Source organism: Tubulanus polymorphus, chromosome 2 (genome assembly GCF_964204645.1).
Source record: "Tubulanus polymorphus chromosome 2, tnTubPoly1.2, whole genome shotgun sequence".
Lineage (NCBI taxonomy): Eukaryota > Metazoa > Nemertea > Palaeonemertea > Tubulaniformes > Tubulanidae > Tubulanus > Tubulanus polymorphus.
Genome location: NC_134026.1, coordinates 23,286,545 through 23,308,503, shown reverse-complemented (window position 1 = coordinate 23,308,503; position 21,959 = coordinate 23,286,545). Strand labels below are relative to the sequence as shown.

General features: G+C 36.8%; 4 protein-coding genes across 12 annotated transcripts; 1 reads left to right on the top strand and 3 right to left on the bottom strand.

Moving 5' to 3' along the window:
* Positions 1–4: 4 nt before the first annotated feature.
* LOC141900105 (transmembrane protein 230-like) lies at positions 5–3,263 on the bottom strand. Of its 7 annotated transcripts, none has more exons than XM_074786842.1 (4): positions 3,106–3,263; positions 1,757–1,863; positions 578–700; positions 5–490 (listed from the first exon to the last, which is right to left on the bottom strand). In XM_074786842.1, the coding sequence occupies exons 2-4, from the start codon at positions 1,844–1,846 to the stop codon at positions 353–355; spliced, it is 351 nt and encodes a 116-aa protein (XP_074642943.1). In that variant the 5' UTR covers positions 1,847–1,863; positions 3,106–3,263; the 3' UTR covers positions 5–352. The 7 variants fall into 7 exon arrangements, with proteins under 7 accessions (XP_074642943.1, XP_074642947.1, XP_074642949.1 ...); XM_074786846.1 differs by lacking the exon at positions 3,106–3,263 and adding an exon at positions 2,980–3,029; XM_074786848.1 differs by lacking the exon at positions 3,106–3,263 and adding an exon at positions 2,992–3,011.
* Positions 3,038–13,795, top strand: LOC141900104 (uncharacterized). Of its 3 annotated transcripts, none has more exons than XM_074786840.1 (9): positions 3,038–3,066; positions 9,679–10,630; positions 11,434–11,562; positions 11,670–11,876; positions 12,062–12,322; positions 12,501–12,656; positions 13,027–13,206; positions 13,294–13,341; positions 13,455–13,795. In XM_074786840.1, exons 2-9 carry the CDS (start codon positions 10,358–10,360, stop codon positions 13,593–13,595), a joined length of 1,395 nt encoding a protein of 464 aa, XP_074642941.1. In that variant the 5' UTR covers positions 3,038–3,066; positions 9,679–10,357; the 3' UTR covers positions 13,596–13,795. The 3 variants fall into 3 exon arrangements, with proteins under 3 accessions (XP_074642941.1, XP_074642940.1, XP_074642942.1); XM_074786839.1 differs by lacking the exon at positions 3,038–3,066 and adding an exon at positions 7,814–7,922; XM_074786841.1 differs by lacking the exon at positions 3,038–3,066 and adding an exon at positions 9,548–9,585.
* On the bottom strand, positions 4,053–8,867 carry LOC141900102 (organic cation transporter-like protein). The gene is made up of 10 exons (XM_074786836.1): positions 8,542–8,867; positions 8,076–8,270; positions 7,719–7,949; positions 7,387–7,586; positions 6,921–7,160; positions 6,684–6,830; positions 6,394–6,479; positions 6,103–6,223; positions 5,900–5,978; positions 4,053–5,758 (listed from the first exon to the last, which is right to left on the bottom strand). The coding sequence occupies exons 1-10, from the start codon at positions 8,689–8,691 to the stop codon at positions 4,250–4,252; spliced, it is 2,958 nt and encodes a 985-aa protein (XP_074642937.1). The 5' UTR covers positions 8,692–8,867; the 3' UTR covers positions 4,053–4,249.
* Positions 13,796–14,158: 363 nt separating the features above from the next.
* LOC141900101 (uncharacterized) lies at positions 14,159–21,916 on the bottom strand. Its single transcript, XM_074786834.1, has 4 exons — positions 21,831–21,916; positions 20,036–20,192; positions 17,093–19,942; positions 14,159–17,013 (listed from the first exon to the last, which is right to left on the bottom strand). Exons 2-4 carry the CDS (start codon positions 20,177–20,179, stop codon positions 16,306–16,308), a joined length of 3,702 nt encoding a protein of 1,233 aa, XP_074642935.1. The 5' UTR covers positions 20,180–20,192; positions 21,831–21,916; the 3' UTR covers positions 14,159–16,305.
* Positions 21,917–21,959: the final 43 nt, after the last annotated feature.

The window sequence follows — 21,959 nt, the reverse complement described above, 5'->3', positions numbered from 1 at the left end:
TGTTGACGGAAAGGCTGCTATCCATTTTAAACCTTTAGAATGAAAAGCAACAACATAAAGCATAGAATTGAAACAATAATTTAAGTAGATGATTTATTCAGTAATGATGAGATGCTATGTACAGAGATGGTTTTGACGATGAGAATATACACTTATTTGGATCGGATGGGGATGGCAGTAAAATGGCATTATATCTCAAAAGAGACTAATTACGATTACTAGTTCAGTTCTCCATAAACTCTTGATCCTCCACCATAAAATGTAGAACTTTTGCAGCTTCAACTATGCCCTCTTGACAAATTGATGCTAGAGGAATGTTTTTTATTTAGTCCATCTTACAGAAGCAAAATTGTCAATCATATTCAGGAATGTCGTCGAATGAATATCCAGCATATCCTTTGTAAGCATAGTACGCGATACGCACATGATAGGCTCCTGGTATAAACATCAATGCTCCAAGAATCAGAACAGGCCACGTGCGATCAGCATACTGCAAGCATAAGAAATAGATCGTCATTAGCTAATCATCATTTCAGCCAAAATATTCAGATACCTGTACAATTGTTCAGTAACTCACCTTTGCATCAATGTAACCAGCTAAAAGGAGGGCACCAATTATGATGAGTAATGATCCAGCCACAAACAGCGCAGTTGCGAGCAAAATTGCTTTGTATGGAATTTTAGATGGAGGTTTCTTCCACTAAGGAAACAAAAACATTTCTATATTTAGTATTTCAAGAATTTTGGCAGAAAAGCCACCAACTGAAATTAGAAAAAGACCAACCAGTGACTAAAAGAGTTGAATAAGTTACAATTGACAATTCAATATTTCACACTGGTATTCATCCTGAGACCTAATGTACAAATTTAGTAATTATCTGTGTCAACTTCTGATAGATTTCTCTTCACTTTATAGATTGCTGACATGCACATACCATTAAAGGTTTCAGCAATGACTCAGTTTGAGGTGGATCGTTTTCAACAAACGGATTATCAACATCTTTAGCTATCAAAGATTCCGTCAATGATAGATTTTTACTTTTTACCGACATTCTTCAGTATTTCTTAAGTTTGAAACGTACAGTCAAAGAAATCACTTATAAAACATTTTGTGAAACTCGAGCAGCTGTACACTGAGCATACACTGAATTGTATATGTAAGAAATCCAGACATGTGTCAGTAAAACAAGCCTTCATTTGATTAGAAATTCTATCAGATTTATGTATAGCGCATGCCAGAGACAGATAAATCCAGACTAGTAGCTCATAAGCTCGAGCACAAATTGTATATTCCGAGAGTATCTAATCATTTTTCACCACAAAGTAAGCTCCTTATAGCATTTAGCAAATTTGAACTCTAATGAACAGTGGACGATGGGTATGGTGTCAGCTGCAAGGTGTCCACTGCTGTCATCACCAATTTTCCAGGTCATAGCCACTAAATGGTGGCTGTAAGCCCATATTCCTCAGCATGTATCGGAGTAATAATGAATCCAAACAATCAGTCAGCAGCATTTGTCCACTTTCAAAGGGTTTTCGAATGAACGAAAATTATCAATGGATGCCACAGACACTTGTTATGTCAAAGAGTACATTAACTGTACTTGATATGCAATTCAAACGAAGATTACCTCATCGAGTATGTCATAAATCTTTTAAACCACAACAAGAATTTGGAAGCTGAATTTTTCATGATGAGAAATCATTTCAATTTTTCGCTTTATGTCAAAGAAAATAGCCGTTGACATATTTATACCTGCAAATCGACATATCCTTCTCCATCAGATGTCTTCGTAAGTCTATGATACTTTGCTCCACTGTTGTTATTCACTTGATTTCGAGCCATTTTCAATTAGGACGATCCTGCAAAAAATCAATTAGAGCTGCTATAGTCAATCAACGCTGTCATCAATTCTTATTTTCTTGTAGCCGGTATCTAATTTTAGAAATTGCTTGGTCGGTAAAGTTGTAGTTGCTTGGACTGGTGAGTAGGACGAAATTTAGAATTTCATATGCAAATTGACTGACCTCGCCAAAGATTTAGCCTGAATACCAGATGACGAACAGGTTCTCCTAACAATGTATATGCATTTTTTTTGGGAACAACGTCCGGCTAGATACTATACTAGACTAGCCAAGCAAGGATATCATCATCAATTTACTGATAGTGGGGTTGAAATTGAGCGATTCGCTAACTCAATATTCTTGGAAGTTATTCTGACGACATGAGGGGCATTATTGTTTTAAGGAAGTTCTGGGGCCAGCATCGTTTTGGTGGTGGTTTAGATGCCTCGACAGGCATGTCATCATGGACATGGTAAGTCTACTTCTTAACATCATCGTACATGTTGTGGCCCTAACCAGTAGCAGTGCCATCTCAAATTGAATCAAGAATGTGCATACAACGTTACCACGTTACCAACCTGGCAACCAGTTAATTCATACTGAGCATGCTCGTATGCTGACTGCTGAGCTTGCTGCGATGGAAGGCAGTGGATATTTTACCGTATACGGCCGAGTATTTATTTCCGCTATTTTACCGTACATCGTCGCTGATTGGCTGATTTACGCCGCGCATGCGCACAGAGGTGCGCGACTTCGAAAATTCAAGGAAAGAGTGGAGAACAGAGTTAGAGAAAATATAGCAGATAGAGCGAGACTTGAACCCAGGCTAGTAAATTACTAGCGCAGCGTCATACCACTAGACCACCGAGCTCGCTGAAAGCCACCCGAATGTTTTAACTATCTATAGTACCTCACCTTACCCTAATCCTATCCCTAGCGGTTAAACGGAACCCTCTGGACCCTCTCGACACTAACCCTATTGAAACCCTAAACCCAATAGGCCTAATGATTTTATTGTTACTTTAGTTAACACTATATATATAGTAATGGTCTAACTGCAGTTTGGGTCACCTATCCACTGGGTGGCGCTAGTGTTATTAAAGAATAGTGTTACGGCAAGGTAAGGTACATAACCATTAGGGACACCTAAACTAAACTGCAGGCAGTAGCTCCGAATGCTGTCGTCACCCAAAAAAGCGGCAAAATAGGCCACCGACGACGGTAAATAGACATATTTTAACGATTTCTTCATAGGCCTACCTTATTCATAACAAGAAAAAACAACAGATGAAACGCCTTTTCATAGTACTATCCTTTCCACCGGGTTTCAATAATATAACACTTTTGAAAAGTAAAAAATTTTTATTTTTCTCAAGTTTACTTCCGCATACGTCATAAGATGGCACTTTGTAGGTGGCAGCACCATACGGTTCCCTGACCAACTTAACGGATATAGTGGACCGAGGACCGACAACCAGTCTATAACCAGCGCGGCTAACTCGACAGAACCATGCTCAAATTCGATGAAAATAGAACAAGCTTAAAATCACGGCGTTGATTCTCTAAGATTTTTGTACCAGTTGTTTCTTTTATTATTCTATTTCCCTCAATAAAATGTTTTGCTAATAATTGAATTGGAGAAAAAACTTTTATTGTACCCGGTACTCGTCGCGCCGTACTTACTCGAAAGAACAAATATTTTACTTTGAAAATCGTACGTTCTTAAATGGTGATAGGAGGACGGGAGAGGTAAAATGACAATAACTATTCTTCGATTCATAGAAGGTACCCGGTACCGCAGTTGGAATACCAACTCGAGACTCAGTGCACATAGCACCGAATTCTACAATGGGACCTTGTTATAACAAACTCAGATATTACGATCCATCGGATATAACAAATATCGAATTTCGTCCGAATAAGAACATTTGATTTGATGAGTTTTATTTTGGATATAACAAACTATTGGTTATAACGAACATATTTTCTGGTCCCGGTGAAGTTCGCTGTAACGAGGTTCCGTTAGTACGAATCGCTCCCTTTGTTTCTTATTGATGACCAAGCTCCGCCGATTTACGTCTTCAACGTCATTTGAAAGCATCAAAAGTACCAAACTATTTACCAAACTATTTGGTTCCTTGATAAAGTGCGGATGATTGGTGGCCTCTTGTCATGTATCACGTAAGCGACATTAAATTGAATAATAATTGTAATTAAAAATGTGTCTTTATTAGTTTCAATCGACAAGGCGTTAAAATACAATGTTGTCAAACGTAAACTGTAATGCACGCCTCCATTTACAAGTACCGTCCAGGTTTCACGCTGTTCATCTCATCATACACGTTAGATAATATAATGATGAAGCATTATGATTAAGCTTTCTTGAATTAGATTTTCTCCCATATCAGTCCTCCATTTCTGATTGCATACTGAAATCTGCAACGGAAGTTGTACACGTAACTCCACCTCGTGATATAAACATTTCATCGGTAGGTTCGAGTATTTCTTCATCCCCGTCTTCATATTCGTCATCAAATATGTTCATATGTAAACTTTGTGTTTCTGTTAACTCTTTCTCAATCGGGGCATTCATCAATGGCCACGCCGCCGCACTGGTCAAAGTATCAGTATCGTGAACTATTGTAGTTTCATCTACCGGTGACCCTTCTTCTGTTTGAATTTCCTCTATCTGTTCATGTGATTCTTGTCCAGTTAATTCTTTCTCAACTTGACTTTTAGGTTCTTCTGACTTTTCTTCCACTGGCGCTTCTTCAGTTTGACTTTCTTCTTTACACTCTTCTGGTTTTTCCCAAGTTTCAATTTCTTCTTTCGGTTCTTCTATTATTTTTTCTATTGGTTCTTCTTCAGTTTGGCTTTCTTCTTTAGGTTCTTCTATTATATCCTCTGTTGGTTCTTTTTCAGTTTGACTTTCTTCTTGCGGTTCTTCTATTATTTCTTCTGTTGATTCTTCTTCAGTTTGACTTTTTACTTGCGGTTCTTCTATTATTTCTTCTGTTGGTCCTTCTTCAGTTTGACTTTCTTCTTGCGGTTCTTCTATTATTTCTTCTGTTGATTCTTCTTCAGTTTGACTTTTTACTTGCGGTTCTTCTATTATTTCTTCTATTGGTTCTTCTTCAGTTTGACTTTCTTCTTGCGGTTCTTCTATCATTTCTTCTGTTGATTCTTCTTCAGTTTGACTTTCTTCTTTAGGTTCTTCTATTATTTCTTCTATTGGTTCTTCTTCAGTTTGATTTTCTTCTTGCGGTTCTTCTGTTATTTCTTCTGTTGGTCCTTCTTTAGTTGGACTTTCTTCTTGCGGTTCTTCCATTATTTCTTCTGTTTGTTCTTTTTCAGATTGACTTTCTTCTTTAGGTTCTTGTATAATTTCTTCTGTTGGTTGTTCTTCCGTTCTACTTTCTTCTATAGGTTCTGCTGATTTCTGCTCAGTTTGACTCTCTTCTATCGGTCCTTTTGATTTTTCTTTCGCTGGCTCTTCTTCGGTTTGACATTCTTCTTTGGGTTTTTCTGAATTTTCCTCTATCAGTTCTTCTTCAGTTTGACTGTTATCTATCGGTTCTTCTGGACTTCCAGGCAGCTCTTCTTCAGTTTGACATGTTTCGACCCATATTACCCGTGTTTGTTCCTCTCCAGTTGATCGTAGACCAAGTGACCCGGTCGCCATCCCAATTGGATATAATTGTATATCGGATCCCATAACTATGCTTTCATGTGATTTCGTGCAAATCACTTTTTCATGGATTACCCATTTTCTTCGGCCGACGTGGTTAGCTTCAACGGCAGTTTCTGGCATTGGATCCAACGCCGTATAGTTCGGAAGAATAAAGGCTGCCCATGTCGCGACAATTCCTAAAGCAACATCCACAACATAACTGGATCTTGGATAAAGTGACGCCTGAAATTTATATGTTTTCGTGATAAACGTTCAAATAAATTCTATAAACGGAAAAATTATTTATATAAGAAAATCTTTCATTTGTGAATTGAATTGAAAAAAAAATGATTGTTGCTCATCGAAGTACGTAGGCCTACTTACCGACAGAATACGCTGAATCTGGACACAGATGGCAACAGCGAGTGCACCACACAATAAACACCGCCCCATAAACGTTGCCCTAGAAAGAAAATTCACTTTATATTTACTAACATGTGAAAATGTCTATAATCATAACTTATAGTAATCACTTACGAATCAAAAAACTATATTTTTGAAACTGTTAACGACAGTATGGTTCGTACCTGCCCGATGTTGGGGAAAGTTCAACAGCAAAAAGGAAACACAATGCCATACATCCACTTATGAAAAATTTACCAACTAAGACAAGGGGCATCCGAACTTTTGATATACTGTCTCCAAGTGCTGAAAATTAGAAAATTAGAATACCACATAGTACTCCCGGGTACCGGTACTAAACGTTTAAGACGATCTAAACCGTACCAAGTAAAACAATGAATAATCAATAGATTTGTAGTTTGATTGATAAACAAAGAAAAAGTATTCATGATTATCTTCATAGAAAGTATTCTTACAAGAACTATTAGGCAATGCTGCAGCAACTGAAAGAACCAAGGCCATCGAAAGTAGAAAAGTAATAAGAACATTCTTTCTGCTGATCCTGTGTAAACGAAATAAAAGCTATTAGCTGATAAAAACTATTTCACTAAATTTTCACTTGTGTATCATGGCGATTTTGTCAACTAACTAAACAATAAAATGATGTTCACCATAAAGAATATTGATTAGTATTTCTTTCGAATCCATCATTTAGGAAATTGAGATCTGTTTGGTTCATGTTCAAACTCGTGATATCGTTACTCACGTTGTCCTTTTGAAGAGAATAATCGGAAGAACGATAGAAATTGGAATCTCAGTAGGAGCTATATTGATTATTCGGTCAATAATCACATGGTTTGTCCAGGCTTGTGGATAGATCGCCAGATCGTAGTAGACCCACCAGACACAAAATCTAAAACGTTAATGTACGAGAGTTGATGTGTCAGAGGAAATTACATCGATGATTAATGATGAATTCATAGTTGTCGTCATTTGGACATACGTTATTAGAAACATCGCTAGCATATTGTTTCTCAAATGCTTGTTTGTGGCAATAGGAATCGAACAGCATCCCGATTCAGGGCTGATATCCGGTTTTTTCGAGGGAAGCGGACAGTGCTTCGGGTCAAGATGCTTTGACAGAACGTGATTTTTGTTTGTTCGAGCGGCTCGACGTATCAAGTTGCGACAAGCGTCGAGGTTACCCTTGTGTAGAAGCCAAAGAGGAGACTCGCCTAGCCACCTAAGAAATCAGATCACAGATAGAAACAGCGTTTAGAACTTCTCGTGATATTGGATATAATCCTATTTGAGAATTGATGAGACGATAGAATTTCTTTTGAAATTTCAACATTATCAATTTCATTATCCTATCAAAATACTGATTGATTACTCGTGTTCCTATGACAATAACCCGAATAACGTTCCAGTATTTGTTCTATTTTTTCATATTTGGTCCCAAATCTTACCAGATATAGACAACTATCGTCACAGCGGGAATTGAGAGAATCAGATGAACCAACTTCCAATCAACGACTAACATATACATAAGCAACATCCACAAATAACCAAGCACCCAGAAAACACCGTATACAGTTATACCGGCGATCGGTCGTATTCGTTGACCAAACAATTCCACGCAAATCACCCAATTCGTGACGAGAATTCCCTGAATTTAACATTTCACTCATAAAAAATGAATACGTACAAAGTGTGTCACGTATATTACGTAAAATGGATTTCACACTTATTAACAATTCAAAACGCATAAGGATTTGCATACAATTGTGCATTTTGGTACCTGTTCGAAGAACCCTTGGAGTCCTTTCCAAACGGCAACCGAGGTGAAATCCGTCGAAAAATAAACCCCCACAGCAAACAGAGCTTGAAGTATGGCAGGGATAAAAATTAATGGCTTTCGCCCCCACCGATCGGCTAAATGACCAAATACAACACCACCTATTGCTGCACACAGGAAATAAACGGATATCATCAACGAGTTAAGGTAAGCTTTGTCACAGACCAATAACCACTGCAAATATAACAGAAAAAATGTATATTTCCTGTGACTTAAAAAAGACATTAGAATATTCTTTATGATTTAATCAAACATGTACTCTTTTTTGAACTACACTTGCAGTACTGTACGTATACTTACCGTATTTGCCATGGTTTCCATGTGGCGGATGCCAGGGAAATTCCACCCTAACAAATCACACTTTGAAGTAGCATTCATTATCATTTGTCCATTTGGTGTTACAGCATAGTTATTTATCGTACAATGACTTTCAATTAGTTTGCCCCCACGTTCAATTACAGGCACCGAAATGTTTGGATCTGCACCCGTTGGCAACTGTAATAGTACATAATAAGTTATAATATCGATAGAATAATAATGTACATTTAACAATTGAATAATGGTTTATAAGAAATATTCATTGACATTGGATTTAAGGTTAGATGATTATTCCCTAACACAATAATATTTTTTCAACGGAAGAAAAGAATGGTAAGAAACAGAATAATTAAGTAACTAAGTAAGTTAAGTAAGTGACTAAGTAAATAAGTAAGTAAGTAAGTAAGTTACTAAGTAAGAAATTAAGTTAGCCTTCTTTGATACTTACGTTGCATCTGTATTCAACATCCCTAGCGTACATGACCATTCCAAGATGCTGAAAGACGACCGTCATATAATTGAATCCATACAAAATAAAACTAACAATTTGATACCGACCCCGGTTTCCCAATTCTATGAGACGTTCTTCGAGATCCATCGTAGAATATTGCTATTCGATTTGGATTGATATCCGTAGATATGAAGTGTGTTTTACTGCGCGAAATCGACGTGAAGATGTTTGATTTATGTTGAACTCGCCAAGTGTAATATGTAGGCTAATACTATATAGACCGAAATAATTCGCCCCACCCGAATCGTCCATTGATAGGTAGACATATGTAGATATATATATTGAAAATCACATAATATGGAAATGAAATACAAAGAATTGTTTTGATGGCACATAAAAGAGAACAGGTCGATAGAACGTGCACTAGGTCAACTACATATTTTTTTCAAATTTCCAATTAGAATTTTCCATTATGTAATCTTTCACTTTCAGAAGCCGAGACTTCAGATTTCCATGTCTATGGATCCGGTACTATCCTTTACCCTTATCTTTTAGTTTTGCCTCATCGCATTCGTTCAAACATACAGTCAAATAAAAGAACTAAATCAACTAACGTTTTCGAATGTCGTACTAAACACAATTTCCAATCAAAGTTATATTTTTTCGCATAGCTTCTCACTGCAATATCTTAAAATGATAAATAATGAAGTCGTAGAACTAAAAAATAACTCGTTTCATTTGGAAAAAACCTGACATACGTATCCCCATGTGGCTGTGGAACACCGATGGAAGAACCGATCGACCTGCCGCGTCTATAGATCCAGCAGCCGGCGCTTCAAACGCGTATAACAGAACAAACAAAACATTTTCAATAACTCTAAACGATCCCGTCATTTTATTTGCAGCACAAGTGGCGAGAATTTTATTGTAGCTATTACCCTATTGCCGTACATGGGGAGTTCATGAATTTATTGTTCTCTCGGCAGAGGTTGCAGATTGTCATATTAGTTATGCATGGCGTGTTTATGTCGGTGATATTGTGTAATTCGTCCCGGACTACATCATTTCATATTATTGCTTTCTATGTTGGCGAGCTATTTAAATGCAGCTAAAATATCGAAGTTTCCTTTTCAGCGATTATTCCAACTAGCACCATGGACCTCCATTTCATTTACCGGTTATTGGCTCATAAATTAGCAACTTCGCTAAACGGATTTGCTATTCTAATCAGCAACTGAAACAAGTATCGTGTTGTACAAGGATTAAGAAAGGTTCGTGTTTTGAGAAAAGCTTGTACTAATGCGATTGTTCACTATACACTAGAAGAAAAATTTAATGAACAAACATTTTGAATGGAACCGGTCTTTAAGACACAGTGACGGATTTAGTACTGTTGTCGGTTTGCATATACAGTTCTATTTAGCCTTCTGACCTGATCATTGGCGTCATGGTCACCCGTGCTGTATGTCGCACTTCGCCATACGAGCGGTTATTAACACGACAACACTATTAGAAAATCGAAGATCGTTTTGATGGGACACCGTATGAAAAAGGATTAGCGAACGTAAGCAGATGCCGCAAATTAAATCGAAAGTTAATGTGTCATAAGAGCTGACAATGATATTACCGATTTTCAAACAAAGAGACGTGACAAAACTTTGTTGATTTCGTCTATAATATGTACATGTACATAAATTATTGAGAACAGATTATTTGGGTTAAAAGACATCGAACATTTTGCATAGACGTAAGAAGTAAAGGGTATTGGATTCAGTATTATTCTAGAGACCCAAGGACCTTTCTTGAGTTCGAAATGTCGTTACCATTGATTGAAGACAGTCCCCTAATGGCCACTGATGAACGGGTGCGATCTAGAAATAACGGCCCACAATCTCCGCACGACACCGACGGTCGACGAAAAAGCGGGCGGCGAAAAAGGATCGACGAAGACGAAATTTCTAGATTGTTGATCGATTTGACAAATGCGGTGAAAGAAAATACTCAAGTTCTAAGAGGCGATAGCTCCCAGAAAGTATTTAGCGACGATGTAAAAGACCTGGAACAAGAACCACGCAGATCCGAAAAGGTGAGTGCAAATAATGGGATTTGGATGGAGAATTATAGCCGTAATATTCATATAGAAATAGGTCTGTGATATACGTAGTCCTACATTATTATTCACAATGCATTTTAAACTATACTAATCATAAAGCTCGCAACCATCTGTTTCAGACATATGACACATACAAAACATTAAGTAACGGTTTCCAATGAAAAGGAAACGTGATATTTAGTACAATTGATCATTGTACTTATATCAACAATATTACCACATTTCAAAGTAAAATGTAAAAATCAAAATGTTCATCTAAGAGGTTTATACAATGTATTTTCCATGAGAAGAACTGCTTGACTCGTCGATAACACGATGGAAATTTTCTCATTTTGTAAAAACAATGTTTTACAATTATTGGTTGTATCCACATAATTATATCATATTGTTTTTTGCGTTTATAAAAGGTTTTGGTTATGGCTAAAGCCCAATGCACACGACACAGGGAGACATGGAAACACGGAAACACGGAATCAAACATGTTTGATGTCGGAAACGTTGTTTCCCTGCCATGTTTCTCGTTTCTCGTAGACGCCACTTAACAACGGCTATACTCAATGTGCATACACTGCGTAGAGAATGAAGTCGAGTGACCTTAGGTTTTCGGGTTGATAATGTGATTGTTTATATAACGCCTCGGCGAAAAGGACCGTGACTTTCAATCATCCTATGTTATCCCTGAGCGAAAAAGTGCAGATATAAAATGTACGCGTTAATTGATGCTTATCTAGGTATTACAATTTAAGAATGTAACTTTGAGATACATTTCTCTAAAGGTTTCAGTCGAAGTGCGAGTTGGATACAAGAAGATAATAGACGTCGATACGGTGAAACAATTGTACAAAGCTGAAATATTCGTTCAAACAAAATGGCCGGAACCACATTTAGCCAACATGACAGATAAGGTTATCAATTTTATCCTAGTTTTCAGCTTCTCAATCCACGTTCTCCGTTGTGTTGTTCATAAGTGAAGCAGCTATAGATCTAAAACGACCGACAAAATCCATTTCAGGAATTATCGACGGTCAATTTTGAGAAACTATGGCGCCCCGAAATAGCAATCCTGAACTGCACGGATGATGGACTGAAGATTTCCACTACATATTCAGTGAGTAACCATCAACCAGGTTATCGGCATCCAGTCATCACGATGCATCAAAACATCAAAGGAGTATTTACTGAAACACTGGAGTTAGAAGATTTTCCATTTGATGTGCAGGTATAATCTACAAACTAACCCCCAAAAAATCGACAGTCTTTGTACTTAAAATTTTTTTTTCTTTCTAACTACTTTGATAATTACTTCGTGAAAAATGAGCAATGTTGTAGTATCATTTCATTAATCATATATGGATGGAAGATATAGACCTGCAAAATTCTATTTTGGAGCCCCTTTCATTTTAGGAATTAACAGTACAAGTAAGCAGTCAACGGCCGGTGGAGGAAGTCGAATTGATACCTGATCGTTGTGAAATGTCAACCGTTGACATTCACTCGTGTCTGGACCAAGACGAATGGACGCTTTATCAACACGTCGAGACGTCAAACAGAATACGAAGAGAAGAACAAACCGACAGAAAGGAAATCCTGAAATCGTGCATAGATTTTACATGTTCAGTCAAACGGAACCCTGGTTATTACGTATGGAACATAATTTTCATAATGGTAGGCCTCATTACAATTTTGTTAAGCATATCAATTCGATTTCAGTGACATTAGTATATTGCGCGTGTAGTTAGCACTTTTTCAACATTTTCGATGAAGACCTCTGGCGCCAAAATACAAAGTCCTCTAGAAATAAAGTTCCGTACAACAGAAATAGTACGTATCTTATATTTTTCAGTTTATAGTTACTACATTGAAGTTTACAGCTTATAGCGAAGTGCCCTTAAACTTCAAAGCACGCTTGGTCATAACGTTCACCTTATTGCTGACGTGTGTCGCTTTCAAATCAACTATAAAACAAAGCTTACCGCCAATATCTTACCTGACGTATTTGGTAAGTATGAACGCGTTCATAATTTCTACAGTCTATGAATTTACGAATTACAGCGAATCCCCCAGCAAATACCAACGAGCGATTTAGTTGTTACTGAGACTTAACTGTTGTTTGATTTCAATTCTAATACGTAGATCACAGGTCTTATGCACATTGTGGTGCTATAATCCGGAATCTCGTCGTACCCAGTTTGCAAATGGTTTCTTTTTTTGTATATCATGTTGGCCTTTTATTAATTGTTCTGGATTCATCCTTCATCTTCTCGTTTGTTTTTGTTGCGATTGCATTTGCAGATAAGATGATCAGACCCACAACGAAGACTGTACGTACGAAAACAGTTTTTACTGGGTATTTTTGTTGGCTGTTTCAGGACATTTACATATTGATATCGATAACGTTACTAGCAGCCCAAGCTATACAAATGGCAACCATGGCAGTTTTTAAGTACAACCCAGATCTAATGATTCGAATTGATTTGTATTGTTTGTACGTCCTCGGAGCAATACATTTCTTCGTACAAGCTGTACTCATTGTATTCATGGCTACAGTGGTAAGGATATTTTTAATCAAGGTTCATTGTTTCGATCGGTAGTAATCGGGCAGATCTTCTCAGGCCATAATTGTCAACTATTTGTAGCATTATCGACGAACTAAAGAAATGAACCGAAAAGACGATGAATATATGGTAATGTATCTAAATTGACTTAATCGATTGTCGAGTATTGAAAGAAATTCTTATGATCAGCTACACACATATACGAGCCACACTATATCTAATACTTAAGAATTTACTTTCAGAAACAAAAACAAAGTTTGGATAGCATGACAGCTATGTTCGCACGCGGCAGAAGATCCAAAGAGAGAGTTAACGGCAACGGTGAAAAACATTCCGGATCATCCAATCGAGTAGGTCCGAATCCACACCAGGGCATTGTGTAATGATGATGATCAGCGGGAGACGGAGAGCCTAGTCCAGACTTGACCTCACATAGAACCAGAATTCGGTCCAACTTCCTCGGGTTTGCAGTGTATAGACAATCAAAATTATGTAAAAACCAATTCCAACCTGATCCTCGACATCTCCATCTCCAATTTTAAAATAAAGCCAAGAAACAAATAACAATGTATGAATTCACTGTAAATAAATGCCTTTATTTGGGGAAGCTGCTCCCTATGAAAATATATTTATGTATACTAACAACTCGATCACGAGGTGTCTGCGCACGAATCGTTACAATAATTTAGGAATAATTCGTGTATCGTCTAAAAATCAACAGACTAGGTCGAGACAAAATGCAAACGGGGTAAATACACTCCGCACGTAAGCATATGCAAAATGGAAATTAGACATTTTTCACATGAATGCTCAAGGTACGACCTCACTTATCACTGGTCTAACAATTCACAGCGATACATAGAAAAATGAAGGCATTCTCGTAAATACTCAATACATACTAAATTATGTTATTCTCGATCAAGGAATTAACGTACTACAGCTTGAAAAGCAGTTTATTTCTTATGTATAAATACAGCATCAACTATTCTTTTTTTTAAGTTAATAAAACTATGGATATTGTGCAAGTTATTTAGATTCAATAAAATATCAGCAAGACAGTATTTTTAAACAGTAAGACGAGTTTGATTCCCGAAGTTACGATCTTTCGTTCGGAGGTCAATACACGGCAAAACAATACGGAAGATAAACCAAAAAAAAAAACTGATTAATCAGCTTCGATTCGGAAACATTTTGGCACAATAACTATGTTATGTTTTTCTACATGGAATGAGCCCTAATGCGCCAGATTCTTCGACGCGATCAACGAGGTGTACCGGTACTTCAATAGATTACACTCGGTGATAATCAATAATCAAGTTGATAATCTAATCCCTCAAATGAAATCCTCAGTTGATTACGAACCTTGCTTTTACCCTAATGCGTTGTAGAATTATTTCACTCCCGAATCGAGTGAGTAAGGCGTTGAAGGAAGAATGCTGGGACGCAAATATCCTCGTACAAGCGTTAAGGATCAAAATATTTTCATATAATTTAACATTGAATGGAATGTTGGTGATCATCAAATAACAAAATACATGCGTACAAAATGAAAAAGAAAATCAACGTGGTGCCATTAAATTGCGTTAAATAGGTCAGTCGACTGAGTGCACTAAAATCTTATATCTTACATCATTTACCCCCAGAAATTTCGATAACGCTTATAATGACTGCTTTAAAACGGGAAGTAGTCAAATTCCATTCACATTACTACGTACATCATTCGTGTTTTTTTCCTAATTGTATCAAAATTTGTGTAAATTCTCATAAAAAGGCATGCACTAAAACCAACGATGAACATTGTACAACTAGTGGATGGTTAAAAGAATAAAACAATTCCACATGTTAGGAATGCCTTAGCCTCAAAACATGTACCGGTATTCTTTTAACGATTAAAATGATTGGTTAATTGGTAAAATAGTTCTAACATAAAACTATCAATGAAAATATACAATACTACAATACATACATCATCATTCAGTTCAATATACATTTACTTACTATTGACAATGCCCCTTTTCAGAATGAAAATACAGTGGAACCTTGTAACAACGAATTTCAGGGGACCAGAAAATCTTTTATTACAGATAGTTCATTATATATATAGTTCAGTATGAGATTATTCAAATTGTCCTATTTGGGGTGAAATTCTAGGTTTTAAGTAATAACCGATAAATAGCTATCTCAGAGGTCATTGTAATGAGGTTCCACTATATCTAAATAGTATTTCATTTTGACAATTACACTTTTAATGTGCTTTTAGGCTAATTCGTAATATTCCATTTTTAGTATCACAGGCATCAAAACATTATGTGAGAAATCAAATGGAGATTTTGAACTTTTAAAGAAGGGAGTTCTTCAACTCAAATGTAACAGCGGAAGACAGGAATGAGAAAGGGCTGCAATATGATAATACAACATCTAATGCTATGATAGGTACATATATAATTAATTATGAGAAATCGCTAACATTTTTAACTGAGCATTACTAGTTAATCGGTCGAACACATATTTTGAAAAAAAAAGGTCAAGCAATTCAATAAGTGAAAATTCAGTGAGGTGATAAAACTTGCATTAGATACAAATTATCATTAACAAAGTGATGAGCAATTACTACTACCAGTGACGTATGAAAATCAGGACGAGGTGCTTTGAATTCAATCAAAATGCAGGAGACTAACAATTTACTTTTTGATTCAATTTTTCGGGTTAACAATTCGACAATTAATAACATGTGGAAGACAACAAAGAAGAATCATGCGTAGTTTATCACAAAAAGCTAACAGTTAAATCTACAGTAAGTACATGTTCAAATACATAAGCTAACTATTACACAAACACTGGTTAGCTGATCATATATTTACAAAGGGATTTATTGATGGAAAATCAACATTGCACTGGTGGCAAAAACTCAGGCTCATGGATTGTATGCTAGGTACGCAAAATATTTTTCAGTTTACAAGATACACAAATATTAATCTTAATCAGTATGATAATTAGAAGATCTATACAAGATATTTCATCAGTAGAAAATAATCTATTAAGCTTATGGGCCATTTGTGCAATGTTAAATAGATAGTATTGCATATAATGGTACTAATACGCTGAATGATGTCCGAACACCTGTGTAGCAGCGGCACTTTGATATTGAATTATTCGATAACCGCTTATATTGTGCATGATGTTTTGTACTTGATCAGCGAGTTCCGGAAAGTTACTCGTCGAAACGCTAGGAGGCAAAGCAATCGATGGTAAAGAAGTTAAACTTGGAGCCGACACGGCTGGCACTAGAGCCGTAGAATCCTCCGCGGATAAAGACGACGACGACGATGTTGCTAATGCAGGAGATTCTGAATATCCCGATGACGAGCCACTAAACGAATTGACGTGATTCAGATCGAGGATATTTATTATACCGTCGGTAGCCGAGAAATGGAAAATTAACGGATCCGAATCATCGAGTAATACTGCCTTCAGTGAGTTTATATTAAACATATCGACATTACGATCGCGCAGCAAATGGCGTAGATGGCTCGTGTAGAACATGAATTCCTGCCACGATTCATGACCGTTTTCGATGCACCGGATTCCTAGTAAAGCCCGCACAGATTTTAGAACGCACGATTTGCGATATTCAGCATTACAATCCGGACATTTGTTATTCTCGAGTTTAACATCCATACACCGCCGACAAGTGTCATAGTAATGGATATCTTTTACCCACTGGACCTCACCGAGAGTCAAATGGTGCACAATTATCTGCGGGCTGAGATCCATCGTCGAAGTTGGTTCATCGAACGTGTTCTGAAACAATAAGAATAATTGAAATATTCATTCATGGGATGCAGCTTGCATAGATGTTAAAAACCAGGAAAACACTTACTTCATATCCTACAACAGGAGTGGTTAGTGCTGAACTAGTAGTACTAGTAGCTTCGACGGATGTTGGTTCATTTTCAGAAGATTTTCGTGGACGACCTCGGGTTTTTCTGCTAGATATTGGTGACACAGTTTTTGTTGCCTTTCCTTTCGCATAAACCTTCTTCTTCAACACAGCTTCTTGTTGAGTAGTTGTAGCACGCATCTTTTTCACTTTTGCTTTACTTATAGTTGATAGCGATTTCAAATGATGATTTTTGCGTTTCATCATACGTCGGAACATCGTTTGTTTATCCGATTTCATTGCATTTTTCGTGACCTTTGATTTATCTTTTGAAGAAATGACAACATTATCAGTAAGCCTTTTACAACTCCTTTGACTTGATGAGGAATTGGCTGTTCTAACTGAGGCATCAGATGTCACTGAATCCGAGTCTTTAGATTTTCTTCTAGTGACTGGGCCAATGATAAGAGCTGCGTGTTTCTGAGCACCAATTGCAGCGGGTACAGTTTTGCTTGTACTGGCTACTACGTTTACTGTTTTTTCTGAAGCTTCAAAATCGACTTCATCTTCATATTTGATTCCAATTTTCAATGGTTTCGCCTTCAACTTCGTCAAATCAGGTTTCTTTGTAGATTTATCCGACTGTTTCCTTCGAATTTTAATTTCAGGATCAGATTCAGCAAATTTAGCCACCTCATCTTTAGGATTAGTCAATAAATCTTTCTTAATATGACCCTTACGAATGAAAAATCGAAACTTTTTCTTCCTCTTCCGCCTAATTACTTTTCCTGATGTTAGATTGTTTAGCTCCATGGAAGTCGCACTATTTGCTGGTAAATTTTGCTCAATGGTCACTGCATCGGTGGGTTTCTGAACATTATTTTCGGGCGTTTGTGTACTGGCTTCACCATTAGTTTCAATGGTTTCTTCATTGTTCAATAGATTCTCCTGAACCATGGCATACTTTTCAGTAAATTTCTTGCCCAAACTTACAGGCAACTTTTTCCTTGGCCGACCTCGTTTACGTGTGATAACTTCATCTTGAAGTTCATCAATGGTTGCAGAAGTGGCATTACTTATTTCATCGGATTTTACAATATCACTTGAATTATCATCTTTATTTTCTTTATCTGATACTTCTGGAGATGTAGTTTTTGAAGATTTGCCAGTATTTTGTTCATCATCGAAAAACTTCTGTTTTTTCTTTCGTCGTCCTCTTTTCTTCGGGCTACTAATATTGTCATGTAAATCTGTCTTCATAATGTCTTCGTCAATTTGATCTTGGCTGTCATTTTCTTCGTTTCTGTATTGATCAGCGTGCACTTCAGCATAAACCGAATGAACGATGTGCGAGGTATTATTTATTGACTTGCGTTTTCGATGCCGTGTTTTCACATTTTCTGTAATGTCACACTTAGTATCAGACATAATTGCTACACTGGGAGAGGCTGCCCTACATTTTTCATCAACTAATCCTTTCTCCATAGCTGGTATTTCAGTGATCGTGTCAACATAATGACTAGTATCGATCTTCCTCTTTTTACCAGTGGTTGTTTCATCAGATTCATCCAAACCTGCCAATATTTCATCGATGTTTAAATTTGGTTTTCTTTTCCTTTTTAACTTTATAGGCTCATTCAAAGTCTTGTTTTCCTCTACTGCTCCAGAAATAACATTATTATTATTGAATGGTACATCGCAATGATCTTCGTTCTCAGTTGAAATGCCGTCTAAATTTTTCTTTTTTGGTCTTCCACGCTTCTTAGAAGCTATGATAGATTCATCAACTTGTTTTGGATGCTGAGTAATGCCTTCTATATCGCTTAATGATTTCATTGAATTCTTCGGAGTTCTACCACTCTTCTTTGGCTTTTTGATCGATACGTCCGATCCTTCATTGATACTTTTTTCATTTGATTCAACACTCAACTCAGAAGATGCACATGAAATTGTTCGTTGTCGAATTCTTTCAGATTTAGCCAGATTTTCTATAGGTGAATTTTGATCTACACTAGAGCGGCTAGGACGTCTCCTTTTTCTTTGCTTCGGCTTAAGTTCAGCATTATTTAGTATCTCTACACTCTCAGCTGAATTATCAAATTCAAAATTTGTATCACCTGTCAGAGGATTATCATCATTATCAAAATTTTCCGTAACTTTGTCAGATTCTGAAAGGTCTTCTTTTTTCACCAACACTCTGCTAGGTCTACGCGCTTTGCGTTGTTTTTTAGATCGACCTATTCGCCTTTTTGTCATAGATAAAAGGTCTTCGTTGTCATTTAATACACTACCATCATTAGCCACTTCCTTCCAGTGAGAATCCAATGATGAATGTCGTGGTCTGACAGTTGATTTTTCAGTAGATTCGACCGGATCTGTTTGCTGAGGAGGTTCAGATGATGCACGATCAGATCTAGTCAGTCGGTCTTTCAAAATCATTCTCAGTGGTGGGACTTTATGTAAAACATTAGTCTCAGCCTCCTGAGCTACTAAACTTTCATCATTACTAAATTTTTGGTCATGATCAATACCATCCACCTTATCTTCCCCTTCAGAAATTTCGGAAGTTTTCACATCTTTTACTGGGCTAGTTGAAGCAGGAGCAAAATTTTGCAATGTCTCTTTCGCTTTGTGGGCTTGCATTTTAATCAGTCTAACAATGTCTTCTAATTTGCTCGATGATAAACTTTTACGTTTTTCTGGGGTTGGAGAACCGAGGGATTTTGCCGGAGATGTTGGCGTAGAGGAAGGGCTTGTGGATTTCTCATCAGCTGATGGAGTATCTCCCACTGGGTGAGAAGATGGTACGTAATCCTTCTCAGATGGTGAGTCTGTGACCTCTATAGGGGCCTGAAAATACAACATAAATTGTAAGAATACCTTCTGATTAAATTATTAAATCAACCTTTACTACACGAAGTAAGTCAAGTTACCGGTACTTACTATACAAATCCTTTGCTTGCACGCCTGCTTCATTTTCCCTTTGCCTCCAAATTTTGGCATGTCTTTACAAGTATGACAATTTCCGCAGTCTTCTTTGATGCAGCCCTCACATTTTCCACAGCGACCGCGCCGCACACGGGTCATCCCTTATTTTATCCTACACAAACATAAAATATTAGTCTACTTGCTGTAACTTTCATTACAAGTTCATGTATTATTAGTACATGATACAGTAGAACCTGAATGTAATATAGATACACATGTAGTTTAATCCAGACTTTTATCTTCTACGTTTAATCATGGGCTTCAAAAAATAAAAATGTGATGCTTTAAAAAATGATAGGCTACCTTGTTCTCCCATTCTCTACCCACCGAAGTGACCGGACAGGCAGGCAGGTATTCTTTTTTACAGAAAAAAAGAACAGATTTGAGAAAATTCTGGACCAGGCCAGCAGGATTTTATTCTTCATTAAAAAAAATAAATTTATGAAATATTCTTTAAATAAATTGGCTTATCTCCTTCTGTTGTCCTAAGCGTGAGAACTAAGTTTGTAATTATAGGCATGGAAAACCAAAGTTTTTTTCTAAAATGAAATACGTAACGGAAAACCAATAGGCTACACCAATTTTGATTTCTTATGGACTTGATTTCACAAGCAACATGTTTAATTCAATAGATGTAAACATCAACGGCCTTGATCCTTCACCTGTCGCTATTCTTAACCTTGGATTCATTGGACTGGTTTAAGTGCGCCTGGCGCTCTGTTGAATTTCCTCCCAATATATGTACAATAAATTATAAATATGGGCTCAAATTAAAATTTATTTACACCTGGCAGGCTGGATTCTATTAAACCTGATTAATGAAGGGACCTGACCGCCAGGATTTTATCTTTAGAAATTTTCAGCATGATTTCAGGCCAGTTTTTTCTGAGAGGCAGTATCATATAAAGAAAAGTGCACTTTTCCCCCAAAAGGGGCACTTTCCTATTGAAAATCTTAGATACATTATTTTCAATCTTAAACTTAAACTTAAACGTCACATTCAGCCAGAGGCCAAAAAAAATATCTGAGCACCTGAATAAATTAATTGAGAATTCACTTTCATTTTCCAAATAAACGTGAAAATTGCGTCCAAATTTCTTATCTTAGCCCAAATTTTATTCGTACTGCCTTTTCAAAAATTTAAGGGGGGTTTGTTCGATACCCCCAAACTTCCCCCCTCCCAAGCATGTGCCTGGATTTTTCTGACTGACTGCTGCGGAGAAAAAAAAAGTAGCCTAGGCCTATCAATTTTTTGAGCCTTTTGTTAAAAACTGGAATGATTTCATCAGATCTGATCTGTACCAGGCAGGTCTACTGTATCAAACAATTTATCTATTTTGAAAAAAATACTGGAATAATGTCTAATATTCTTTTTCAATGTTCTTCTTTAGTAGATTTTTTTTGAATCATTTTTTCAAGAAAGTAGTAGTAAGCCTAAAGCCTAATACGTAGGCCTACGATTACTATGCCTAATGTATAATAAGCCTACAAACTGATTGAATAAATATATAATTATAATGGCATGACAATTCACAAAAATATGCCAAACATTGGATTAGGAGTGTCGCCATTTCGTATTTGTGTAGGTGAATTTTCATGAATAGAGGAAAGATGGCGATTTTTCATCACGAAGATCCACCATGGTCGTCTCAATTTCCGACAAATTTCTATCATTGATACGACTCATTTACACGATATTCGGAAGAGAATAAATATTACGAACACATGCTATAGTTTGTGAATAAATTACCTGTATGTTTTGTTTAGCTGGACGACCCTCAGAATGGGAGAATTTGAGAAGAGAATCAGTTCACTTTTAGCGGCGCGTCACGCTGCACAAAGAACACAAGAACAACACATATACACTCAGGCGACGAAG

Excerpts from the sequence above, each read along its gene's own strand:
- LOC141900105 (XM_074786842.1), bottom strand. The coding sequence starts at position 1,846 with ATGGCTCGAAATCAAGTGAATAACAACAGTGGAGCAAAGTATCATAGA. Across the intron at positions 701-1,756 it reads AAGGATATGTCGATTTGCAG|TGGAAGAAACCTCCATCTAA; the intron begins GTATAAATATGT and ends TTGTTTCCTTAG. Across the intron at positions 491-577 it reads CTGGTTACATTGATGCAAAG|TATGCTGATCGCACGTGGCC; the intron begins GTGAGTTACTGA and ends TTATGCTTGCAG.
- LOC141900102 (XM_074786836.1), bottom strand. The coding sequence starts at position 8,691 with ATGGATCTCGAAGAACGTCTCATAGAATTGGGAAACCGGGGTCGGTAT. Across the intron at positions 8,271-8,541 it reads ATGTTGAATACAGATGCAAC|TTGCCAACGGGTGCAGATCC; the intron begins GTAAGTATCAAA and ends GTACTATTACAG. Across the intron at positions 5,759-5,899 it reads AGATTCAGCGTATTCTGTCG|GCGTCACTTTATCCAAGATC; the intron begins GTAAGTAGGCCT and ends TATAAATTTCAG.
- LOC141900101 (XM_074786834.1), bottom strand. The coding sequence starts at position 20,179 with ATGACCCGTGTGCGGCGCGGTCGCTGTGGAAAATGTGAGGGCTGCATC. Across the intron at positions 19,943-20,035 it reads GCAAGCAAAGGATTTGTATA|GCCCCTATAGAGGTCACAGA; the intron begins GTAAGTACCGGT and ends TTGTATTTTCAG. Across the intron at positions 17,014-17,092 it reads CTCCTGTTGTAGGATATGAA|AACACGTTCGATGAACCAAC; the intron begins GTAAGTGTTTTC and ends TTATTGTTTCAG.
- LOC141900104 (XM_074786840.1), top strand. The coding sequence starts at position 10,358 with ATGTCGTTACCATTGATTGAAGACAGTCCCCTAATGGCCACTGATGAA. Across the intron at positions 11,563-11,669 it reads TAGCCAACATGACAGATAAG|GAATTATCGACGGTCAATTT; the intron begins GTTATCAATTTT and ends AATCCATTTCAG. Across the intron at positions 12,657-13,026 it reads TATCTTACCTGACGTATTTG|GACATTTACATATTGATATC; the intron begins GTAAGTATGAAC and ends TGGCTGTTTCAG.